Below are 26,229 nucleotides of genomic sequence, written 5' to 3'. Positions count from 1 at the left end.
TCCTTTATCTTTTGGAGACTGGAAAACTAGATGGCAAAGGAGGACAGCTTTTGCAATGAAATCTAGGGGAAATTACAGATGAAGGGAAAAAGAATCAGAGGATTGGTGAAGAGAAAGGATGTGGAGTTGACTGAAATGACAAACACTGATTCAGGAGGCAGGAAATGGAAGTGAAGGAGACCTTGCAGGAGAGACAGCAGGACAGGAAGGAGTTAAAGATTCCTGAGCTATAAAACGTGAAAGGCACTTGGAAGGAGACCCAGACTAAAGAAAATATCATGCATTTTAATATGACTGTTATCCGTCACAAAGCAACTCTTGTTGAAACTGCCAGGTAGCCAGATCCTGAAAAGTTTCTGGGCAGCAGGAGATGGTAACTGGACATTAACAGTCAGGATACATCATTACTGATTTCAGATGTACAAGATGGTGTTGGTATTTTGAGAAAAGCTTTCATAGGTTCATGTTGATTGTGGTCCCTTAAATTTTGACTCATGAGTTCTTCAGCTGAGAATTCTCATTTCAGGGAGTTTTCACAGATTTCACTCTGGTGGCCCTTCTGAGAAATCTATGCTAATTGCAGTGTAAGCAGAGGCTAACATTCCTTAAAGCATTCTCACTAATTACAAGGCATTATACATTGACTAAATCTGGAAAAATGCAGTTTTCTTAGTGTTAGTGAAAGCATGTGAAATTTATAACACCTTACTGCTGTGAATGCAAAGATTTAAATTATTTGGCATCACAGCCTTATTCACTTTTCTCTTGAATTAAGATTTGGATCCTTTGTGGATCTGACTACAATTTTCTTGAACAGAGTCCTGAGGGCACCAGCAAATTACCCTGGCATGCATTGTTTCACAATTTCTCTGGAAGTAGATACTTTCTGAGGTCTCTAATGTGTGACTTGACACTCTGTCTGTCCAGAGACTAATACTAGTTTCAAGAGAAGCCAAGTGAAAGCAGCTCAGTCATGTCCAATTCTTTGCAACCCCATGGGCTGTATATTCTCCAGGCTAGAGTACCGGAGTGGGTAGCATTTCCCTTCTCCAGGGGATCTTCTCAACCCAGAGATCAAACCCAGTTCTCCTGCATTGCAGGATTCTTTACCAGCTGAGCCACAAGGGAAGCCCTAGGAGAAAATAATTTCTTCTTCTGGTTAGCCTGAAACCCTCACAGTTCTTCAAAATAGAGACACCCGAGTTCCTTCTCACTAAGAGATCTGTTCCCTCTCCTCTTTCTTGTTTTTTCCTTTCTTTCTTTCTTTACACTTGTCCTTTGTGTTTTCCTGGTTTATCAAAAGTTCCAGACGCTGCTCCTCAGTGTTTTCTCCCTGTATCATACCAGGGATCATGCTGATGATAGCTAGCATGTATTCAGACCTCATGTTGCACAAACAGCTTTGCAAGCATTACTGCTTTCAGCAACCATAGAAGTAGAAAACGAAGGTCCACAGAGACTAAATAACTCTCCCGAGGCCACTCAGCTATTGAGAGATGGAGTGTGAACACCTGCCATGTAGGCACCACTTCTCACACCCATGCCCCCTGGAGGCATCAGGATTTATCACATTCTTTTGCTGCTGCTCAGTCTTCCTGAGTGTGTCTTCCCGGGTCACTCAGTGGTAAAGAACCAACCTGCCAATGCAGGAACCGCAGGAGACAGGGGTTCGATCCCTGGGCTGGGAATATCCCCTGGAGGAGGAAATAACATCTCACACGACTGAAGCGACTTAGCAGCAGCGGCAGCCAGCATTCTTGCCTGGAGAATCCCATGGACAAAGGAGCCTGGCGGGCTACAGTCCATGGGGTTCCAAAGAGAACCCCATGCATGAGTGATAAAACATGCATGCCCTCCTGGATGTAACCTAGAATCTCTATCTGAGCAGTGCTCCAGGAGGATTCTGCCATACGCTAAGCACCATCATCTCAAACCTATTTGCCATTTTTACATCCTTCCCAGAGCTCTTGTGTTGTCTCCAAACCTACCTCCTGCAGTCCTGTTTTTTTTATTGCCCAGGTTCCCAACCACCTTTAACAAGTCTTCTCATTCTCCTTGCAAATGAATACACAGGCACACTTCCTGGGATAGATTGCCTCTTACTCAATAGTGAGAATCTGAAGGGTTCAAAGTACAATTCATTCTTTCCTCTTCATTTTTCAATTTTTATTTTTTTATTGAAGTATAATTGCCTTACAATGTTTTGGGTGTACCACAGATTGATTCAGATATATATATATGTGTGTGTGTGTGTGTGTTCTTTTTCAGACTTTTCCACTATAAGTTATTACAAGATATTGAATGTAGTTCCCCGCACTAAACAGTAGATCCTTGTTATTTTTAGTGGCTAAGGATCGTAGAGAACCATTTTCAAATGCCATTTGTGACTCACCACGTTAGAAGAGGGGAAAGAAGATCAAACACAGAATAATTAGCATGTGTGCTTATTGGGCACTTTTTTCTATTTGCCTGCTTAACAAACCAAACCATAAGTATATGATGGCTAAAACAGATTTTTTTTTCTCACTCACCTAACATCTAAAACAAATTATTTCACAAGAGGCTTTTTGTGGTTTGGGTCAAGAAATGGCACAGTTGACTTCTGCTCACATTTCATCTGCTAGAAACCAGCACCTTGTCCACATCTCACTGCAGAGAGGCTGACAAATGACCTAACTGTGTGCCCAGGAAGGAAAAGAAAAGGATTTGGTTGATAATAGATCTGTCTCTGCCATCGTGCTATTGAAAACAAAGTTGCTGTTAGCAGAGACCTGGACTTCGGACCTGAGAAAAAGTTGCTTTCAATGTTCTCTGTACTTGGCTGCACTCAAACAAGAAACCTTCATCTCCTCTGGCTCCTCTCTCCATCACCTTTACACTGGGCCAAAGATATTTTTCAAGCACATATATTCAGATTTTTTCCCACTGGATTTTGATTTTACCCAGAGTCACACATGAGGGAAAGAGGCGTGAGCCAGAGCCCAGACTATGCACAGGAATGTATTAACAGTTCCAAGCATTTGCTCCCGGGGCTGCTCATCCATCCCTGCCTGTCTCTCCAGCTGCCGGTCCTCCCAGGTCAGGACAGTGCCTGTTTGGTCAAACGCCTCTACTGTAAAGGCGGCCCAAGGTGGCACTCCCCCACATCACTGGATATTGATAGGCGAGTGTTAGCTAACGCAGGTTCACCCTTGTGCCAGGGCTGCCCTTGCTTACCACTGAGGCTCTGGACCCCCTGTTCCATCTCATTTCTACAGGAGCCATGATCCAAAAGCTAAGCGGTTTCATGAGGTCTACAGGCAATGATTCTTTTAATGCTTCTATTTCTGACTCTTGAAGAGGCTTGCTTCCTTATATCGGTTGTGATAAATTGAAACGCTTGCCTTTGTTTCTATTTCCTTGTTCTTCTTATATTTATATATATGACCAGTTTGCAGATTCAGTGAAAGAGTGATCTGTAAACCCTGACAGTTTCCAAAAATCAATACACATGTAATCTGCTAGCTGATGCTGACCCGCAGAGATGACTGGACTACAGATGAATGTGGTCCTGACAGTGAGGCTCCACCCACACTGCAGAGGTTCCATGACTACAGCTCAGCCTCTTTTTTTTTTTTTTTCAGTTTAGGGTAATGTTTTGTTTATTGGAAGGAAAGCATTGGTCCTTGTCCTGTCCATGCCTCCTGTCACTTCTCTGGATCTGGCCAGAGACATTGGTGGCTGCCCCCTCCCTCAGGTGGCCCCATCAGCTCCGACAGTCAGGGCGTGTGCCCCATGCTATGGGAACAGAGAGTTCTAGCCCAGGGTCTGCTCAGGTATATCTATACCAGCTCCCGGAATCAGTCTCTTTTTTGTTTTGTTTTGTTTTGCTCGTTGTAAAAGTCTTTTTGGTCAGACCTTTTTTAACATTGTCTTAGTACAAATATATAATTTATCATGTCACTCCCTCTCTGCATCTCTCTTCTTTTTCTTCTAATTAACTTCCATAATTAAAGTAATACTCGTTGGTGGGATTGTAATCAAGCACAAACAGGCGTGGCCTTTCTCAGCAGTACTCACCTCACTAGGTGTCTATCTAGGTGATCGAAAGTGGACTTGAATTATTTTTCCTTTTTTTTTTATATATTTTTATTGAAATATAGTTGATTTACAATGTTGTATTAGTTTCAGGTATACAGCAAAGTAAATCAGTGTTACATGTATGTGTGGGCGTGTGCCTGTTACCTACTCATTTCCCTCCCTATCTCCCCTTTGGTATCCTTAACTTGATTACAAGACCTGTGAGTCTATTTCTGTTTTGTAAATACATCCATTTTTTTTAGATTCCACATAGAAGTTATATGATGTTCGTCTTTCTCTGACTTACGCCACTTAGTATAATGATCTCTAGGCCCACCCATGTTGCTGCAAATGCCATTTTTCCTTTTTCATGGCCAAGTAATATTCCATTGTAGTATGTACCACATCCTCTCTGTCTGTGCCTGTGTTGAGAGACACTTAGGTTGCTTCGATGCCTTGGCTATTGTAAATAGTGCTGCAGTGAACATTGGGGTGCATGTTTTCAACCTGAAATTTTCTAATATTGAGCTAGTGGGCTTTCAAAAAAACCTCAGCTCTCACCAGGACTCAAGAAAAAGTAACACAGTGTAATTCATTAATGAACAAACCTGGCTACATGTCAGAATTGCCTCAGAATTTGTTCAAAATAGAAACTAGAGCTTCCATCCCACCACCTGAGTGTCAGGTTTAGGAAATCTAACTGTATGGCTCAATAATGTGTACAAGCTTTTCTAATAGATGTAGGAGGGTCAATTGATTAAGAAGAATCATGTTCAATATAAACTTCTATTAATTGTAGACACTTTGGTAACTCTGTGCTTTTTCGAATAGATGTAAGAGGGTCAATGATTAAGAAGAATCATGTTCAATGTAAACTTGTATTAATTGTAGATGCTTTGGTAACTCTGTGCTTTTTCTAATAGGTGTAAGAGGGTCAATGATTAAGAAGAATCATGTGCAATATAAACTTCTGTTAACTGTAAATGCTTCAGTAACTCTGTGCTTTGTCTTAATAATGAAGGTAATAACACCTAAGTAGCCTGTGCTAACAAAAGTGCCTCTCGTGACAGGATGCACAGTTGTTACTTTCAGCAAAAGCTCAGTGTAATTAATTAAGGGCTGGATTTAATTCAGTGACATTTGAATTTTATAGCTATACACTTGCAGCTATAAAACTACTTTTATTATTAAAATTCCTGTAGGAAAAATAACTTGGTAATTGTGAGTCTGAAACTCTCTGGTCCCTAACCTGATTTTCCCCATTGGCAAAGTTGTTTTTATTACATAGTGAGGCAGCTATTTTATATATAGCAGGACAGATTATGTTTTAACAAGTGTCCTGGGGGTTCTGAGGCAGCCAGTCCACAGACAAGGATTTAGGATCTCTGGTTACAAGGACCGAACTTGAGGTCAGAGTTCTGGGATCTAGTTCAGCCCTACTCTTTGCTTGCTTTCTGCCCTTGGGCAAACCCTGGGGCTTTTCTGAGCCTAAGTTCCTTGCATGCATGAGTGCTAAGTTGCTTCAGTCGTGTCCAGTTCTTTGAGACCTTATGGACTGTAGCTTGCCAGGCTCCTCTAGCCATGGAATTCTCCAGGCAAGAGAACTAGAGTTGGTTGCCATGCCTTCCTCCAGGGGATCTTCCCAACCCAGGGATCGAACTCGTGTTTCATGTCTCCTGCATTGGCAAGCGGGTTCTTTACCACTAGCACCACCTGGGAAGCCCTTATCTATATAAAAGATGGAAATCCTTTCCCTGCCTCTCAGGGTTATTATGACAACAAAAACAAATTCAGATAATGTGCACAGTGTACTATATGTACATATATATTCATTTACTAGGTATTTATAAAGGACCTACTATGTGCCAGGACTAAGTGGTAGGAATAAAGAAGAGAACAAGAGGGATGTGATCCCTGATTTTAGGGACCTTACCTGATGAGGAGTGGGAGGCAGAGAACACACAACTAAGATAATTTTGGGTAGTTCTAGTGCTTAGGAAGAAAGTAAAATTGGCAGCAAGCTATGTAATGATAGGCAGGAGAGTGGTGGCTGCATGCTTTAGATGGCGTGGTTGGAGCCCCCAGTAGGAGATGACATTTGTGTGGAAACATGAATGACCAGAAGATAACTGTGCAGAAGTCTTCAGGTGGAGGATGTCCAGGAAAGGGAACAGCTGGGACAAATGTGCTGATGTTCCGGAGGAAGGGACGGAAGGCCAGTGTTGCCAGAGCCACAGCAATCCATGGGGAGTGTGACCTCAGTGAGATAAGGAGCCAGGATGTAGGCAGCTGGCCTGAACACCTAGAGGATGGTTGGTCATGAAGCTTGAAGTTTTGTTCTAACTACACTGAAAAAGTACTAGATAATCTAAGCAGAGGCATTGTATGATCTGATTCATGTTTTAGAAAGATCACACTCAGTTCAATTCAGTCACTTAGTTGTGTCTGACTCTTTGCGACCCCATGAACCACAGCACGCCAGGCCTGTCTGTCCATCACCAACTCCCGGGGTTTACCCAAACCCATGTCCATTGAGTCGGTGATGCCATCCAACTATCTCGTCTTCTGTCATCCCCTTCTCCTCCTGCCCTCAATCTTTCCAGCATCAGGGTCTTTTCAAATGAGTCAGCTTTTCACTTCAGGTGGCCAAAGGATTGGAGTTCCAGCTTCAACATCAGTCCTTCCAATGAGCCCAGGACTGATCTCCTTTAGGATGGACTGGTTGGATCTCCTTGCAGTCCAAGGGACTCTCAAGCATCTTCTCCAACACCACAGTTCAAAAGCATCAATTCTTCTGCACTCAGCTTTCTTTGTAGTCCAACTCTCACATCATTACATGACTACTGGAAAAACCATAGCCTTGACTAAATGGACCTTTGTTGGCAAAGTAATGTCTCTGCTTTTGAATATGCTGTCTATGTTGGTCATAACTTCCTTCCAAGGAAGGAGTAAACGTCTTTTAATTTCATGGCTTCAGTCACAATCTTCAGTGATACTGGAGCCCAGAAAAATAAAGTCAGCCACTGTTTCCATTGTTTGCCCATCTATTTGCCATGAAGTGATGAGACCAGATGTCATGATCTTAGTTTTATGAATGTTGATCTTTAAGCCAACTTTTTCACTCTCTTCTTTCACTTTCATCAAGAGGCTATTTAGTTCTCCTTTACTTTCTGCCATAAGGGTGGTGTCATCTGCATATCTCAGGTTATTGATATTTCTCCCAACAATCTTGATACCAGCTTGTGCTTCCTCCAGCTCAGAATTTCTCATGATATACTCTCAGATCAGATCAGATCAGTCACTCAGTCGTGTCTGACTCTCTGCGACCCCATGAATTGCAGCACGCCAGGCCTCCCTGTCCATTACCAACTCCCAGAGTTCACTGAGACTCAATTCCATCGAGTCAGTGATGCCATCCAGCCATCTCATCCTCTGTTGTCCCCTTCTCCTCCTGCCCCCAATCCCTCCCAGCATTAGGGTCTTTTCCAATGAATCTTCGCATGAGGTGGCCAAAGTACTGGAGTTTCAGCTTCAGCATCATTCCTTCCAAAGAAATCCCAGGGCTGATCTCCTTCAGAATGGACTGGTTGGATCTTCTTGCAGTCCAAGGGACTCTCAAGAGTCTTCTCCAACACCACAGTTCAAAAGCATCAATTCTTCGGCGCTCAGCCTTCTTCACAGTCCAACTCTCACATCCATACATGACCACAGGAAAAACCATAGCCTTGACTAGATGAACCTTTGTTGGCAAAGTAATGTCTCTGCTTTTGAATATGCTATCCAGGTTGGTCATAACTTTCCTTCTAAGGAGTAAGCATCTTTTAATTTCATGGCTGCAGTCACCATCTGTAGTGATTTTGGAGCCCAGAAAAATAAAGTCTGACACTGTTTCCACTGTTTCCCCATCTATTTCCCATGAAGTGGTGGGACCGGATGCCATGATCTTTGTTTTCTGAATGTTGAGCTTTAAGCCAACTTTTTCTCTGCATATAAGTTAAATAGACAGGATGACAATATACAGCCTTGACGTACTCCTTTTCCTATTTGGAACCAGTCTGTTGACCCATGTCCAGTTCTAACTATTGCTTCCTGACCTGCATACAGATTTCTCAAGAGGCAGGTCAGGTGGTCTGGTATGCCCATCTCTTTCAGAATTTTCCACAGTTTATTGTGATCCACACAGTCAAAGGCTTTGGCATAGTCAGTAAAGCAGAAATAGATATTTTTCTGGAACTCTCTTGCTTTTTCAATGATCCAGCGGATGTTGGCAATTTGATCTCTGGTTCCTCTGCCTTATTCTAAATCCAGCTTGAACATCCGGAGAATTTTGAGCATTACTTTACTAGCGTGTGAGATGAGTGCAATTGTGCGGTAGTTTGAGCATTCTTTGGCATTGCCTTTCTTTGGAATTAGAAAGAAAACTGACCTTTTCCAGTCCCCTGGCCACTGCTGAGTTTTCCAAATTTGCTGGCATATTGAGTGCAGCACTTTCACACCATCATCTTTTAGGATTTGAAATAGTTCAACCGGAATTCTGTCACCTCCACTAGCTTTGTTCATAGTGATGCTTTCTAAGGCCCACTTGACTTCATATTCCAGGATGTCTGGCTCTAGGTGAGTGATCACACCATCATGATTGGGTCATAAAGTTCATTTTTATATAGTTCTTCTGTGTATTCTTGGCACCTCTTAATATCTTCTGCTTCTGTTAGGTCCATACCATTTCTGTCCTTTATTGAGCCCATCTTTGCATGAAATGTTCTCTTGGTATCTCTAATTTTCTTGAAGAGATCTCTAGTCTTTCCCATTCTGTTGTTTTCCTCTGTTTCTTTGCACTGTTTGCTGCGGAAGGCTTTCTTATCTCTCCTTGCTGTTCTTTGGAACTCTGTATTCAAATGGGTATGTCTTTCCTTTTCTCCTTCGCTTTTCACTTCTCTTCTTTTCACAGCTACTTTTAAGTCCTCCTCAGACAGCCATTTTCCTTTTTTGCATTTCTTTTTCTTAGGGATGGTCTTGATCCCTGTCTCCTGTACAGTGTCATGAACCTCTGTCCATAGTTCATCAGGCACTCTATCCCATCTAGTCCCTTAAATCTAACTCTCACTTCCACTGTATGATCGTAAGGGATTTGATTTAGGTCATACCTGAATGGTCTAGTGGTTTTCCCTACTTTCTTCAATTTAAGCCTGAATTTGGCAATAAGGAGTTCATGATCTGAGCCACAGTCAGCTCCGGTCTTGTTTTTGCTGACTGTATAGAGCGTCTCCATCTTTGGCTGCAAATACTATAATCAGTCTGATTTCGGTGTTGGCCATCTGGTGATGTCCATGTGTACAGTCTTCTCTTGTGTTGTTGGAAGAGGGTGTTTGCTATGACCAGTGCATTCTTTTCACAAAACTCTATCGGCCTTTGCCCTGCTTCATTCTGTATTTCAAGGCCAAATTTGCCTGTTACTCCAGGTGTTTCTTGACTTCCTACTTTTGCATTCCAGTCCCCTATAATGAAAAGGACATCTTTTCTGGGTGTTAGTTTTAAAAGGTCTTGTAGGTCTTTATAGAACCATTCAACTTCAGCTTCTTCAGCGTTCCTGGTCGGGGCATAGACTTGGATTACCATGATATTGAATGGTTTGCCTTGGAAACAGATCATTCTGTCGCTTTTGAGATTGTGTCCAAGTACTGCATTTCAGACTCTTTTGTTGACTATGGTGGCTACTCCATTTCTTCTAAGGGATTCTTGCCCACAGTAGTAGTTATAATGGTCATCTGCATTAAATTCACCCATTCCAGTTCATTTTAGTTCACTAATTCCTAAAATGTCAACATTCACTCTTGCCATCTCCTGTTTGACCATTTCCAATTTGCCTTGATTCACGGACCTAACATTCCAGGTTCCTATGCAATATTGTTCTTTACAGCATCGGACCTTGCTTCTATCACCAGTCACATCCACAACTGGGTGGTATTTCTACTTTGGATCCGTCTCTTCATTGTTTCTGGAGTTATTTCTCCACTGATCTCTAGTAGCATATCGGGCACCTGCCAACCTGGGGAGTTCATCTTTCGGTGTCCTATCTTTTTGCCTTTCATACTGTTCATGGGGTTCTCAGGTAAGAATACTGAAGTGGTTTGCCATTGCCTTTTCCAGTGAACCACATTTTGTCCAAACTCTCCACCATGACCCATCCGTCTTGGGTGGCCCTACACGGCATGGCTGTTTCATTGAGTTAGACAAGATTGTGGTCCATGTGATTAGAATGGTTAGTTTTCTGTGATTCTGTGTTAGTTTTCTGAAGATCACCCTGGCTGTCACCAGAAGAGACTATTAGTGAAGGGGCACTCAGAGCAAGGAAACCAGTCCGGCTGACTGACCAGACTGACTGGTAGAGTGGTCCAGCCAGGGAACATGGCAACATCAGATTATAGCAACAAAGGGGCTGGTGAGATTCAAGGTATTTTTGATGTTAGAGCCAGGAGCCTTTTAGTGTCAGGAAGTAAAGTCAATAGGCCCATATTAATTCAGTGTCATTCCCACTGCATTCTCTCATTATCAGCGTGCATTAATTAGTCTCAACATTAAGTATGAAATCACTCATCTTCACATCAGGTCATATATAATCTCAAACATGTTGAATACCGGTTAAATAAGGGGGAAAGCGCATACATAATCTCAAACACATTGAATATAGGTGAAATAAGGGAAAAGGTGCCTAAACAATCAGAACAGGGAGAGCCTGTGCGTATATTCAGAGGTGAACTTCTCAGAACATTCTCCAGTTTCTGTCTTTCGACATAATTCCTAAAAGCTAATAGTCTATGCCTAGAAGGCAATTAAAAGGAAGAGGAGAAGAAAGAGGAATGGCTTCTGATACGAGGCCATGCGGCAGCGTACACAGGAAGGAAAGGTAAATAGCTGATGAAGAAAGTACAACATATGAAAATCAGGTGTGAGACTCTGAAGGGCATTGGAGAATGATGGTTTTCTTCACAGTTAATGGAGGCGCAGAGGAGTGAATGCCATTGTAGATCGTCTCGCCTACAAAATGGATGAAAGAAAATTAAATCCATTTGACTTACAAAAAGTTAAACTTTGAGTATATGAAAATGATCTCACGTAGACCCTTATTTCCCCAAGGTGCTCAATAAATGTATCTTTTCATTGTATTTAATGGTCATATACATGAAGTGCTGTATTTTTAGCCCCACCTGATAAAGGCCTATTAAAGTATAATGTATGCAGAACTGCTATGTCTGGGAAGATGGCATAGATAGATTTTCCCCTATTCTTCCTGGTAAATGCAAGTAAAATCCAGACATTCTATATAAAATGTAAGAAGACTGAGAGTGGAGAGGAGAAAGCAGACTGGCTAGGGTCTGCGGGTGCTGAGGAAGGGCACAAGTGTGACTTCACTGGGCTTGGGGTGGGGCTTGTTTGTTTGTATCAGAAATCTCCAACTTGGAGCTGAAGAAGGTGGCTGTCAGGAAATAGAAACAGAATAAAAAGTCCCCACTAAAGCTTGCTCCCTCTACCCAAAAGACCAGGAAAGGGACAGCCTGGCAGGGCAGTGAACTCTTAGAAAATGCTGCTGTTTTGAACACCACAGAAAACTGTGGTTCCACCACTACCCATCCCAGCAAAGCCCGAATTGAAAGATTGGACTCCTCGTCAGACTGGAATGCGGTTCCCCAAGACCCCTGGACAGAGAAGATGGATTTAATCCCCACAGGGGTGCAATGTGGAGATCACATGGGGACCTGGGGCTTCTCTCCTCACCCTGCAGTGCCCCTCTTCCCTCTGGGGTGGTGGTAGAGGAAGCCTCCTGGAGAGTTAGGACTTCCCACAGCAGAGTCGGTGGGGAGCCAGAAGCTCTGCCCAGGCCCAGCAGTTAAGAGGAGCCCCACATAGGTCACAGAGGAGGTCAAGAGGAGAACGTGGACTTCTGCCCCCACTGGAGAGTAAACAGGTGGCACCTCCCTCTCCCCGACCTGAGTGGTTTCAGAGAACAGCAGCTGAAACAGATTTTAATAAGGTCCAAAGTTGCAGAGCATGATATGAAAATGTCCAGATTCCAAATGAAAAATCACTCATCATACTGAAATCCCACTTTTATCAACACTTTTTATTCAACATAGTGATAGAAGTTCTATCTAATGAAATAATCTGAGAAAAGGAAATAAAAGACATATACATCAAAGGGAAGGAATAAACCTGTTTGCAGAGAAATGATTGCCTTCTAAGAAAATACCAGGGATTGTAAAAAGAAAAAGTTATAGAACTAACATATGAGTTTAGTAAGGTTACACGCTGTATAAAACTCAACTGTTTCTATATACCAGCAATGAACATGTGAATACTGAAATTAAAAATACAATATCATTTACCATCCCTTGAAAAAAGAATAATTGGGTATAAATCTAATAAATACAAGACTTGTATACTAGAAACTAAAAAACTCTGATGAAAGAAAGGAGATATAAATAAATCGACACACAATGTTCATGGGTTGGAAGACTCAACACAGTAAAGATGTCAGTTATCTCTAAAATGATATATGTTTGTATATTTCCTATCAAAATCACAGCAAAATTTTATAGTTGTAGATAATATTATTCTAAGATGTATGTGGAAAGGCAAAGAAACTAGAATAGCAAAGAAGAATAAAGTGGGAAGAATCAGACTCAAGAATCAATTTCAAGATAATTATATAATTACAGTAATTAAGACTGTGTGGTATTGGTATCTTGAAATTGATTGGAACAGAAGGAGAATGAAGAACAGAACTAGAACCACAAAAATATACCCAGATGATTTTGACAAACATGCAAAAGCGGTTCAGTGGAAGAAAGATAACCTGTTCAATTAATGGTCGTGGAACAATTGTGTATCCATAGGCAAAAAAACAAACTTCGGCCTAAATCTCACACCTTATACAAAAATTAACAGAATATATCACAGACCTTGCATGTATATGTATGGCTGAGTCCTTTTGCTGTCCACCTGAAACTATCACAACATTGCTAATTGACTATACTCCAACATAAAATTAAAAGTTCAAAAATAAAACTAAAGGTAAAAATCAAATGCTAACAAGAATGCAGAAAACCACATCACTTATATATTACTGGTGGAAATGTGAAATGATACAGCCACGTGGGGAAACAGTTCAGCAGTTCCTTAAAAATCTAAACATGTAACCACCATGTGACCTAGCATTTACTCTCCTGGGCATTTTTCCCAGAGGAAATGAAGACAAATGTTCACACAAAAACTTGGAGAGGAATGTTTTTATATGCTTATTGGAATAGCCAAAACGTGGACACAACCAACGTGTCCTTCAGTAAGTAAATGGCTGAACATACTTGGTACATCCATACCATGGAATACTACTCAGCAGTATAAGGGAACAAACTGCTGATACATGCCACCATGCTATGTCAGACCTGGAAGAATCTCCAGAGAGTCACTCTGAGTGAAAAAAAGCCAATCAAAAAAAGTTACATACGGTATGATTCCATTTATATAACATTCTTGAAATGACAAAAGTATAAGAAATAGAGAACAGGGTAATGGTTGCCAAAGGATTAAGGCAGGGCCAGGATCAATGTGAGGGATCCTTGTAGTGCTGGAAATGTAGTGTCAATGTCCTAGTCATGATATCTTAAGATACCAGTAAGATACTGCCATTGGCAGAAACTGGGTTAAGAGTACACTGTATTGGTCTATGTTATTTCTTATAACTGAATGTGAATCTGCAACTATCTCAAAATAAAAATTTAATTCCATTAAAATGGAATCTATTAAATCTTGTTAGTTTAATGATAAGATGTACAAATCATACCAACTGTTGCCTTGCTCTGGCCTCAGATGCTTCAATCCTTATTCTTTTCTGACAGTTCTGTGGTAGCTAGATAAGCAGATGGGTAGGTGGTTTTTATAGTTACAGTTAGAAAAGGAAAACAAAGGTCAGTGGAAAAATACGGGTCTATCCCTTGTTCATTGTTGATCAAGTTTCAAGGGAGTGCCCAAAGCCCCCCATCTAATAAAATGTCACATTCCGTCTCACCCTCAGGAAAGCCACTAGTGAAAACATCCCGAGAGATGGTGATCAACACGGAGGAGCCTGCAATCACAGTTGATGTAGGAAGCACCATCAAAACGGTGCAAGGCGTGAATGTGACTATTAACTGCCAAGCTGCAGGTAAGAAATGCATCCATTTGTTAATTCGTTTGCTCAGATATTAATGGAGCCCTGTGCTAGGTTGGGGGCTGAAAGGATAGTACAAATTCTGCTCTCAGGGAATTGGGGCTACTAGGGAAAGTCGAGCACACTCAGTCACTCTGAAAGTGGAAAGTGCTACTGAAGTTCATCAGAGGAAAACTGGGATAGATGAGGGAGAAGAGGTTGTTTTTATCTCCATCCCACATACTGGTGGAACATGAGCACGCCAGGATGGGGACAAAGGTGTTCCAATGGACTAAAGAATATAAGAAAAACCATGTAAGTAAGGAAGCTACAGGACTTCAAGGGAAATGTGACTGCTTTGGTCTAGTGGAATCCTGGAGCTCAGAGATGGGGTGGGAAAGGGGGCTTAAACTTTAGTCACGTGGGTTGCAACTGTGCCATGGGAGACTCTGAACACTTGGATGAGGAATTCAGACAAAGCAGGTTGGAAGTGGCATTAGGGGTCATGCAGTATATAAAATAGGTTGAAGAAAAAAAAAAATACTGAGACAGAGGGGACAGTTAAGAAGCCATAGTAGTTTAGGGACTTCCCCAATGGACCACTGATTGGGAATTCGCCTTGCAGTGCAGGGGACATGGGTTTGATCCTTGGTCAGAGAACTAAGACCCCACATTTTTGTGGAGTAACTGAGCCCACATGCCACAACTGAGACTTCATGCAGCCAAATATATATATATTTGGCTGCATGTATATATATATATATATATATACACACAATATATATATATTGTATATATATTATACAATATATAAATATATATATATATTTATATATATATATAAAAGAACCCACAGTAGTTTAGATGGAACAGTGGTAAAGAGTCTGCCTGCCCAACAGGAGACATGAGCTGCACCCCATGGTAGGGAGGATCCCCTGGAGAAGGAAGTGGCAACCCACTCCAGTATTCTTGCCTTAGCGATGAACAGCAGTAGTTTGCAGCAGAGGTACTGGGGGCCTAAACTCAGGACAGTCGTGGTGGAAAGCTCAGGAGTAGATGGCAGGGGTGAGACCAACAGCAACCTGGAGCTTACATTCGAAGTGGGAGGGTGGTAGTGGTTTAGTGTCTGACTCTTGTAACCTCATGGGCTATAGCCCACCAGGCTCCTCTGTCCATGGGATTATCCAAAGCAAGAATACTGGAGTGGGTTACCATTTCCTGCTCCAAGGGATCTTCCAGACCCAGGGATCAAACCCAGGTCTCCTACATTGCAGGCAGATTCTTCACTGCTGAGTCAGCAGGGAAGCTCCTTTCAGAAGTGTGTAGGAGTTGTTTATGAAAACAGCCAGTGCTCTTGGGCATGTGATATAAATGTTGCCCTTGGGTAGCTCTTGTAAACTCAGAGGCCTCTAGGGACCAGAAAGTCATAAAGTGGAGGAGTAGACCAGAGGAGGTGGCGGTATGCCCTTCATAAGGGCATTTACCTTCAATTCAAAAATAGAAAACACCCACAGCTCAGCTGCCAATCCTCCCTTCCTGTGAACTGCTAGCCTGTCTGCCCTAAGGGTTTTCACTGCCACGATACAAAGGGGAAATAGATGACTCCCGTGCCAGGGTGCAGTGACAGTCCCCTGATTATTGCTGTCCTCATCAGATATACCTTCCCATGGCACCCCAACCGAGGTTCCCACGTTATACCCTGTCTGAAACGAGGACAGGCATTGGCACCCCCTGTTCTGGGTGTTTCTTCATCTTAGATCTCAGCCCCAGCTTTGGAAAGTTCACCTCTACCTGTGATTTATAAGGCCAGAGAGAATCCATTTTAGAAGAAGTAGAAGGAAGATCTTCATCTACAGCATGTTGTTTCCTAAGAACAGGCTTCTGGTTTTCTCTGAAATCTTCTGGTAGCTCTAGGAAGCCCAAAATATAAATCTCTCTCTGTCATAATGCATTAGCTTCTTCTTGGTAAAGCTTCCCTTGGCCTGTGCATCCAACCGCCTCAGTGAAAGCCTATAGAACTAAATCCCTTCAGGCTCTATACTCTCAATCAGGGTGTCCCATGAATGAGTTGCCCCTCTGCACACAGACTGATGGTGAAGGCCAGATCCTTTATGCAGGACCATCACTCCCCATCTGATCTCTAGGAACATGTGCCTTGAAGACAGAACACCAACTGGAGATAAGATGGGTCTCCCAATATAATGGACCATATTGGGTCTCCTCTTGAGTGTTGGGACTGGTAGGACTAAAAGAGTGGGAAGCAAAGGGCAGCAAAATCAGGACTTGAGCATCTGAAGGAGGTTGAGAAAACCAGAATTCAGGTGGAAGAGTATTTATCGCAGGAAAACTAGAAAAGTCGAAACAGCTTTGGTCAGCTCTTCTGGGCCACCCAGCGCCATGTCTCCAACTTCACCCAGAGATTCACTCTTGGTAACCTGATAGTGAAATCCTAGGTTGTAAGGTCCAGTTTTTGCCTGGCCATGCACATTACATTACTAAAAACTTAGTTGTATTCATAGGGCCCTTTGTATGAATCATACTTAAATAAAATAAATGTGTCTCTGTCATTATGCCTTTTATTAAATAAGGTTTTTATTCAACATGGGCTTCCCTTGTAGCTCAGTTGGTAAAGAATCTGTCTACAATGTGGAGGACCTGGGTTCAACCCCTGGGTTGGGAAGATCTCCTGGAGAAGGGAAAGGCTTCCTGCTCCAGTATTCTGGCCTGAAGAATTCCATGGACATGTATAGTCCATGGGGTCACAAAGAGTTGGATACGACTGAGTGACTTTTGCTTTCACTTTCACTTTTATTCAACATAGATGGGAAAGAGCCTGCTTTTGATTTGGTCTGTGAATTTACTGGACAAAGAAATCATTCTTGAGCTGAGTCTCCAGTCGAAATACTGACAGCTAATAATACCAAATAGCAAAAGAAACTATTTTTACTTTGATGCTACAAGTGGCTTTTATGACTCTCTTGTGACATAATTTTAATGGCTATATAATAGTATATTTTAAGAATATTACATAATTTACATAGAATAACTCATGTCCTTACATGTTTGAGTTGTTCGCAGTTTTTCATTAAATACCTTTTGCACATGTATGCTTTCAACATGTAAAATGCAGACTCACAAATTATTCCCAATCCTTAAACATAAAAACCATTAAACAACAAGTATGATGAGGCTTTTTCTTGAAAAGTGATTCGGTCTCTTATACCACTCCCATACTTGTTCTCTATTGGAGAAGAATTCAGAAAACAGAATGCAAGATAAGAGGTCAGAGGAGGAGGACGAGTTTCGGTCACTGGGAATAGGATGTGCAAAGGGCCTGAGGTAGAAAGAGTATGTTGCATTTAAAGGAGTGAAATGTGGCTGGCTTGACTGTAAGATGGAGAGGCTAGAAGACAGTAGGGTGGCTTGTGGTTGAGGCGGGGGGACAGTGGGCAGGAGCTAAACCTTATGCTTTCCTAGGTTATGGTACATTTTGGAACAGGGGGAAGCTTTTGAAGACTTACTTAGGATATAAAATTGTCAGGACTAGTCATGTAGAAATAAATAGTTGAGGAGTCAATGGTGGGCAGTGTAGTAGCCAGGAAAGGTTAGCCTGTGGTAACAGGTAGACCCCCAAATGTATAATGATGACTCAAACACAATAGAAGTTTATTACTTGCCTACCTAGGAGTCCAAAAAGTGGTCCTGGTCAGCTGGAGGGGAGGGGATCTGCCCCTCACAGTCCTTCAGCATCCCTGGACACTGGTAGTCCTGTTATCCTGAGTACATGCCTTCCAAGGTCTCCCCAGAGGTTCTCTCTACCCTGTCAATAAGACAAGGAGAAAACAAAGTGTAGAGGATGGTTGAAATGGTTTCAAGGGTGATACTTGGCAAACTGAAACAAACTTTTTAGGCCAAGCCAGTAGCACTCATGACTGCTTCTCACATCCCTTCTTAGTCACATGGCCACTCACAGCTACCAAGGCTGTTGGGGAATGTTGCCAGGCTGAGGAGGAGGAGGTATTAGTCGTTCAGTCATGTCCGACTCTTTGTGATCCCATGTGCTGTAGCCCGCCAGGCTCCTCTGTCTGTGGGATTCTCCAGGCAAGAATATTGGAGTAGGTTGCCATTCCCTTCCCCAGGGGATCTTCCCAACCCAGGGATTGAACCCAGGTCTCCTGCACTGCAAGCAGATTCCTTACCATCTGAGCTACCAGGGTAGCCCAGGCTGGGTACCCAGGAAAAAGAAGGAATATCTGTCAGCATCTGCCACAGTTAGTGTGAAGAAATGTGGAAGACTAAAAGCCTCCTTACCAGACTGCCATGGTTCTTTAGAATAATTGCTCAGATTGACATTTAAGTTACTATATTCTTCCCTTGTCTTGCACCAAGCCTTTAAAGAAACTTCTAGAACCTATCATGTCTAGGTGTGCCTTTCAGTGGATGCCCCACCTCAAGATGTTGACAAGGTGTCATGGTGCAGGCAGCCTTCCAAGTATAACAAGTGGTCTAGTTAACAAGAATATCCTATCTGGGATTTAAAAAAAAAAAAAAAGATTATTATAGCATTACCCTACCTGGCAGCTCAGTGGAGATTAAAAGCACTAATCCTCATAATCAAATCAAGTTTCAGCCCATTATGACTACACTCATTTATTGATCCTTTCAAGCAGCAGGGAGACCACTGTGTTGTTGATAAGATATGCCGCAAAGCAGGAAAAGTAAAAGCAGGTCCTTTTACTTCCTATTTTAGACACAGATCATACCAGGGAGTCCAGAGTGTGGAGCCTATCCAACTAACTTGTCAACAGTATAGCTTTGGACTTTGCTTTTCAGTAGAGTGTATTTTTTGTCATTTTTCAAACATTTCTTTCTGTAGAATGTGCTGTCTTTTCACAACAGGTTAGGGAAAAAATCATCTTCTACAACCTGATAAGCTTCTCACCAAGAAGTGTACTAACAATGGATTCTAGAAACTTCCCTCCTAACAATAATCTTGATGTTGCAATTACAGTAGCAAGGTTAATTCCAAAGGCAGAAAGCATTTAAGGATTGACACTAGAAATAACACGCAGCAATTCAGAGCTTCTCATAGGAGGCAATCTCCTATACGGGCAGACAGTATCATGTACTTGTTAGGATGGGGTTTCATGGCATCAAATGTACTGAGTTTGGATCCCTGCCTTCCATCTGTAGGTCACTGATTGGTGGCAAAGTGGAGAGGGACTCTGTCCTCATGTAATCATTCAGGAATCCAAACGAATGTCTCTTTGGGCAGATTTCATAATCTTTTTGAGTCCCAATTTTCTCATCAGTAAAATGGGGTTAATAACAATGCTTCATGGTAACTTTGTGATTATGTATGACATGTTTATTAAATGTCTGGCTTATAGCAAATATTCAGTTAATGTTCTTTCTTCCTCTAATGTGTTCGGGATATGTATAGCTTCTGACCTCAGTGCATTCCTGATGTCTCAGTACTCTAAGCATCAGGGTTAGGCATGTATTTCTGGTAACTTTTCAAGGGACTCTACCGTGTATGAGGGCTGGTAATATTTTCTGAGGCATCATTGTCATGTCTTGAGAGAAAAAGAAAAAAGATGCCTAATTCTTTTTTTTCCTGTCCCCTTGTTCCAACTTTGTAATACATCACAATCAGTCATGGCAGGGCTGGCTGTCATTCCAAAGCATCTTTTTGGTGTCGTTCTCTTTAAGGCACACAATCCCAGGCAGGAATCCTTCAAAATGTGATACCAGCAGCATTGGTAAATTATTGATGCAGGTCTGTGTTTGAATGAGTCTAAGAGAGGTTTGCCAATCTGCCTATCGCAGAATGATCCTTATGACATGTGGCTCCCTCCGCACCGCTGTCACTCTGTGGTCCCAGTTTTACAGAGATTGGGGGTCCCTTCCATCTACCTTCATTATTCCGAACATGTCCATTTCTCCCATGAACTCCCCTGCTCTCAGTTGAGGGATTCAGCCCTATTGGTAAACACTCTGTTTTGTCCTGTTAAACAGACTTGATTTCATGAGGGCATGAGACCACGAGTGATGACAAGAATGGAAGAAGCTTACACCCACTTCCTGGCAACATGAGAAATGGCTCCGTCCCTGGGTCATCTCTCTCCCTCCTCCTCCTTCTCTTTCTCACCATCCCTGTCTCTCCCCCTGGCTACCCTGACCAAAGAAGGTCACATAGTGGAGCAGCAAGTCTGGCTGTGGCAGCTGACCATGGAAACACAATGTTGGCCCTGGAGACACACAAGTCGTGGCCTGTGGGCACCGTCATGGAGACAGCATTCACCCCCACCATCTGCTGGTGGAACTGACAGCGCACTAGTCCATGCCTCTTACTCTGCCTCCTCGCTCTAGAACAGCCTCAGTTCCTATCAGGGACTGTGCACTTGCTGCCCACAGACCTCCTCCAAGGCAGGTGCCACTGACAGGTACTATGTGTGAGCAGTTTATAGTGAGGGGAAAAGGGTGAATACTTGCAGAAGTTGGTTTGTAGAACCTCATTTTTCCTTGCATTTTCAAGAGAGAAGTGATGTGGGTGGGTGAGTGGAGGGTGTTTTTTCAACGTATTTTCCAGAGGCTTTCTCCTGAAGGCTATGGAATTTTTTTTTTCCCCAACGTGAAAACGGAGCTCAGGGTCCACAGTCTAAGCTGGCATGGCCGGGCATCGTGATGCTCTTGCTCTCCCTAGTGGTGTTGCAATGAAAAATCAGCCTTTCTGCCTCTCACCTGCATCTTTACTCCAGGTGTGTTTAGAGAATAATACCAGCCTGGCCCCTCTCGTGCACCTGAGCATCAAGTATACAGTGTGTGCCCCTCTCTGATGGATCAGGGCTGCGGTACCCAAGTCTCCCCCTCTTTCAACAGATCTGCCTCCTTCCTCCAGCCAGTCCACCAGTCCCTAGGGATCCACATTGAATTATGGGTAATCTGCACTACGATGAAAAGAGAGGACCAGAGAGTCACTCTCTTCTTCCTTATAGACAGGGAGAGAAAAGCTCTACAGATTGGCCAAACACTTGGGCTGCCCACATAGGCTATCATTCCACCACTGGAAACCATACCTGAAGCAGCAAGGCAGCCAGGACACCAGTGAATTCATACAGAATAGTTCATTTTTAATGAGGCAAGAGGAGAGCACTCTCCCACCCAGCCCCACCGCCTGCCATTGGGATCCGGGAGCAGCACGTGCTCCAGGGCTCATGATGAGAGCTGGCTGTTACAGAGTAGACTCTGAGGACATTTTATTCATCAGAGACAAGCAGTGGGTACACAGGTGATGCCATGAAGGTGTCTGCATTATCAACTGTAGGCTGCCCACGCAGGGTAAGGCTGCCCCTGCCCCAAGGGCAAAATCCATCCCCAGCTCTGAGAAAGCACAGGACTGAAGTTCCGGCTCTGCCTGTTCTGGGTTTTGACCCCATTTACCTGGATTTGGCTTTCTAAACATGCCCTGGATACATGTCCACAAGTTTCATGAGCAAACATTGTGAGCTGAGTCAATAAGCTAGAAGGTACAAAACCGGAGCTGTCCAATCCCTGGAGACTGTGAATTAATGCCACAGGGTTCCTGTCTCTCAGCTCACTAGAGCTGGGCTTCCCGCGGAGCCTCCCATGCACACCATCTCAGCAGGCTTGTCCTAAACTGAGGACTGCTGACCAGCATGCCACCCACAGGGCTGCTTCCTCAGGAATGAAAGCCATTCCCTTGTCTTAGTCTACTCAGGCTGCTCTAACAAAATACCACAGATTGTGCAGCTCAAACCACAGAAGTTTGTTTCTCATGGTTCTGGAGGCTGAGAATTCCAAAATGAAGGTGCCAGGCCATTCAGTCCCTGAGGCGGACTCTCTCCCTGGCTTGCAGACAGCTATCTTCTTGCTGTGTCCTCTCATGATGGAGGGAGGGAAAGAGAGAGAAACAGGGAAGGGAAAAGAAAGAGAAAGAGAGGGCCTCTTCTTATTAGGGCACTGCTGCCATCACAATGGACACTCCCTTCAGGAAGACTCCATGTAAACCTAAAAATCTCCAAGACCTCATCTCCTACCACAGCGCACTGAGGGTGGTTAGGACTCCAACATATGAATTTGCAGAGGACACGAGCACCGAGTGCGTAACAGTCCTTGAGGACAGAGCCTGACTTCCGAAGACAGGAACCCCACCCCAGTCAGACGTGCACACTCTCCCCAGCTCCCTCACAACAATAAACTTGAACTGAGGACAGAGCAGAGTACTCCCTTTTGGTCTCTCTTTTTCTGTGGTGATGAACCTCATGCCATGGATCCATCTCCTCTTTTTCTAAGAAAATACTTAGGCCTCAAAAAATACAGGCTTGTTTTCTACATAGAGTGCCAACTCTGGTAAGGATCTACCAGCTTTCATTTGTCTGGTTCATGAATACATTAATATTCTGTAGCTTTTAACTTTCTTGTTGTTCATTCGCTCAGTCATGCCCAACTCTTTGTGACCCCATGGACCCCATTTAACTTTCTACTGAGGTATATAATGTTTATACTGAAAAGTGAATATATTGTAAAGATCCCAAGCCTACCGAACATAGCCCCCAAGTCATGCATTGGAGAAGGAAATGGCAACCCACTCCAGTGTTCTTGCCTGGAGAATTCCAGGGACGGGGGAGCCTGGTGGCTGCCGTCTGTGGGATCACACAGAGTCGGACACGACTGAAGTGACTTAGCAGCAGCAGCAGCAGCCAGGTTCCTTGTCCCCACTCTCAGTGACAGCACCTCCCTTCCATCCCAGTCCCTCAGAGGAACCCCCCACTCTGACTGCTGACAACAGAGACTGATGTTACCAGTTTTTCTTTTCTACGTTCAGAAATGAAGTCATACAGTGTATGCTGTTTCGAGTCTGCCTTCTCTTATTCTGCATTAGGTTAGTTTCATTTAGTTGTCAAGTTAATCATTTTCACTGATATACAGATTTCATCCTTAGGTGTTTTCTCCAAAGGCTTTTGGTTCCCTCCTTCCACCCTGGCAAATGCCTTTCTCAGCTGCCCTCTTCCTCTTCTTTTAACCAGTATTTCTCTTCCTGCCTTATCTCTGGAAGCTTTTAAAGGCAACAGATCTCAAGACAGCTGAGAGGTCAGAGACCTGTTTAGTTTGGCCGAAGGAGCGTAGAAGACGCCCAGGCAGATGCTTCCTGCAGAGCAGCCCTGGGGCGGGTCCACCAACAGGCTATAAATATCTCCAGGTTACCTGAATGTGGTGGCTGATGCATGTTTTTTTTTCTTTTTTTTTTTCCTCCTAGGTGTGCCTGAAGCTGAAGTCACCTGGTTCAGGAATAAAAGCAAACTGGGCTCCCCTCCCTCTCTGCACGAGGGCTCCTTGGTGCTTACAGCCGTGTCCTCCTTGGATCAGGGCCTGTACTCCTGCAGGGCGGCCAATCTGCACGGGGAGCTAACCGAGAGCACCGAGCTCCTGATTCTAGGTAAACACCATGAGGCTGACCAACCCTGGTGGACCCCACTCGGGTGACTGTCTGACCCACCCTCACCTCCTCCTGCCCCTGATCCAATTAAATGCATGAAGGTAAAATCAATATTCCTTCCCTTTTCCCCACCTTACGGCCTCCCAGCAGAGAGAACACAAACCGAGGGGCCAAGCAAACCAAGCAGAGGTCAGCTAGGACCCTGGGTCTGCCACTTACTCACTGTGTAACCTTGGGGAATCACTTAACTTTGCTAAGCCTTAGATCCTAGTCTCTGTGTAGAAAATAAGATTGCCCATCGTGGGCAGGCAGGGGAGGTACAAATAGAGGTAACAGGCAGTTTTTCTCAACTCCTTCTATATTAAGGACTGCTTTGGGATTCAGACAAAAACTATAGACTACCTTGTTGGGAAAAATTCATAAGTACAAAATTTCTCATATAATATTAGGAAGTTCATGCTCTAGTCCACCGAAGTCCACATGTGGGCCCCTTCTTAGTCCGGTCCAGCTGCACTAGCAGAACAGCCACAGATTGGGTGACTTATATGGAGAAGGGAGTGGCATGGAAAGGGGGGTCCATGGAGTCGCAAAGAGTCAGACAGGACTGACCAACTGAGCGCGAGTGGCTTTTAGACAACAGAAGTTTGTTCCTCACATGTCTAGAGACTGGAAGTCTAGAATCCAAGTGCCTTCGTGGTCAGAGTCTGGTGAAGGCCCTCTCCATGGCAGCAGAATGGTGGCTTCTTACTGCACCCTCGTATAGCAGAAGGGACAAGCTAGCTCTCAGGGGTCTCTGTTATAAGGATCCTAATGTCAATCATGAGGGCTCCGCCTTCCTGACATAATCATCTCCCAAAGGCCCCACCTCCTCTTATCATTACCTTGAAGGGATTAGGATTTCAACATATGAATTTGGGGGACACAAACATTCAGACAGTAGCACCACCAGACACAAGAACCCTTGATTAAAGAGTCTAACACAGTTCCTGGCATAAAATAGGTATTTAAAAATAATAGCAATTGCCAGGACGCCATCCAGCACTTACTGATGCCCAGGGCTGGACTCAGTCATGTTGCATCTACACCGAGATTCAGACTCTCTGCTTCTCTTCCCAGCAGAGTCTGGGCATTGGTCGAGGGGGATAGAGAAGCCTGTTTTTGTCTTTTTTTTAAGGCAGTTATTAGAGGGGACTTCCCTTATGGCCCAGTGCTTAGGACTTCACCTTCCAGTGCAGAGGGTGCAGGTTCGATCCCTGGTCGGGGACCTAAGATCCCACATGCCTTGCAGTCAAAAAACCAAAATGTAAACCAGAAGCAATATTGTAACAAATTCAAGAAAGACTTTAAAAATGGTCCACATCAAAAAAAAAAATTTTTAAAGGCAATTATTAGGGCAAGTATGCTAGTTATCTCACTAAGAGAAAGGCATCATTCTTGGGGCAGGGGGGAAGATGAGAAATATGAATAATTACATACCGCACATACGTATATTATGGCCTTCCACAGGGGAAAGTAAATAAACTTTACTCATATTTTCACACCCCAATGATGATATAGCAAAGCATAGAGTCTACCCCTGCCCACTCAGATTTCACAGAGACCCACGTGGGTCTTCATCTCAACAGTGGCTGCATAAACCTCCAGTCATATTAGGAAGCCACAGAAAATCAGCTCCGTGGAGGATGTCATTTGTTTTGTGTTGGGTTTCTTCTGGCTGAGCTGCTCGTCTGGAGCCTGGGGCCCCAGACTGTTGCCCCACACTGAGTTATGGTGCTTACTGTGGGGATTTCCTCTCTAGTAACCTTCCTGATCACCTCTGCTAACAGAGATGAACGTGTAGGAAGCATGGCTGCTAATGTAGCTCTGCCTATGAAGTGTGTATGCTCTGGGAGCCAAAGCTGCAGCATTCCAACGCTAATTCAGTGTAACCAGGAATGTGGAGTTTGAAGAGCATGAAGTCTTCCCATTTTAATCAAACTGGATGGAAAAAAAAAACACTAGATTCTTAATTTCCTCAATTAGAAGTCCTGTTTATTCATCAAAGTTTGTTAGTTTTTATGGACATAGGAATGGTATTTCCTATTATGTTTGGTACTTTATGGACATATGAGTTGTATTTCTCTTTTTTTTTTAATCAGCCCCAAATGTGGCATAATGTTTAAATGAGGGATTTCATGTGTGAAGCTGAGGTTTCATGAGGCCCATGACTTAACCTGTATTGTGGAGGATTGAATTGTCATGAGGCCGACTTTCATCCGTGGGTTCATATAGCCACTGAATGGCTGTTCATTAAGTGCTTCCACTGAGTCCCATGTGGAGCTTTAGGATAAACACAAGAGGTGACTTCTGTCCTTGGGGAATTGACGGTTTCCCTCAAAAGATTAGCTGGACATTCCCTGAAGAAGTAAACTATGACGGAAGCTGTAAGGACATTAGGAAGGGCTGACATTTGGCCCAGAAAGATCAACGGGTTTAAAGATGCACGATACTGGATGCTTGGGGCTGGTGCACTTGGACGACCAGAGGG

General features: G+C 43.5%; 1 protein-coding gene across 3 annotated transcripts in view; it reads left to right on the top strand.

The window, feature by feature from the left end:
* The window catches only part of ADAMTSL1 (ADAMTS like 1), a 1,109,873-nt gene that overhangs the window by 987,300 nt on the left and 96,344 nt on the right, over positions 1-26,229 (top strand). For all 3 annotated transcript variants that reach the window (XM_061425212.1, XM_061425211.1, XM_061425213.1), the window contains 2 exons: positions 14,129-14,257; positions 23,523-23,702. In XM_061425212.1, coding sequence (XP_061281196.1) covers positions 14,129-14,257; positions 23,523-23,702 — 309 coding nt within the window. The remainder of the gene's footprint in view (positions 1-14,128; positions 14,258-23,522; positions 23,703-26,229) is intronic.

Source organism: Bos javanicus, chromosome 8, assembly GCF_032452875.1.
Source record: "Bos javanicus breed banteng chromosome 8, ARS-OSU_banteng_1.0, whole genome shotgun sequence".
Taxonomy (NCBI): Eukaryota; Metazoa; Chordata; class Mammalia; order Artiodactyla; family Bovidae; genus Bos; species Bos javanicus.
The sequence above is the reverse complement of the archived record's forward strand: the minus strand, read 5'-3'. Positions and strand labels throughout refer to the sequence as shown.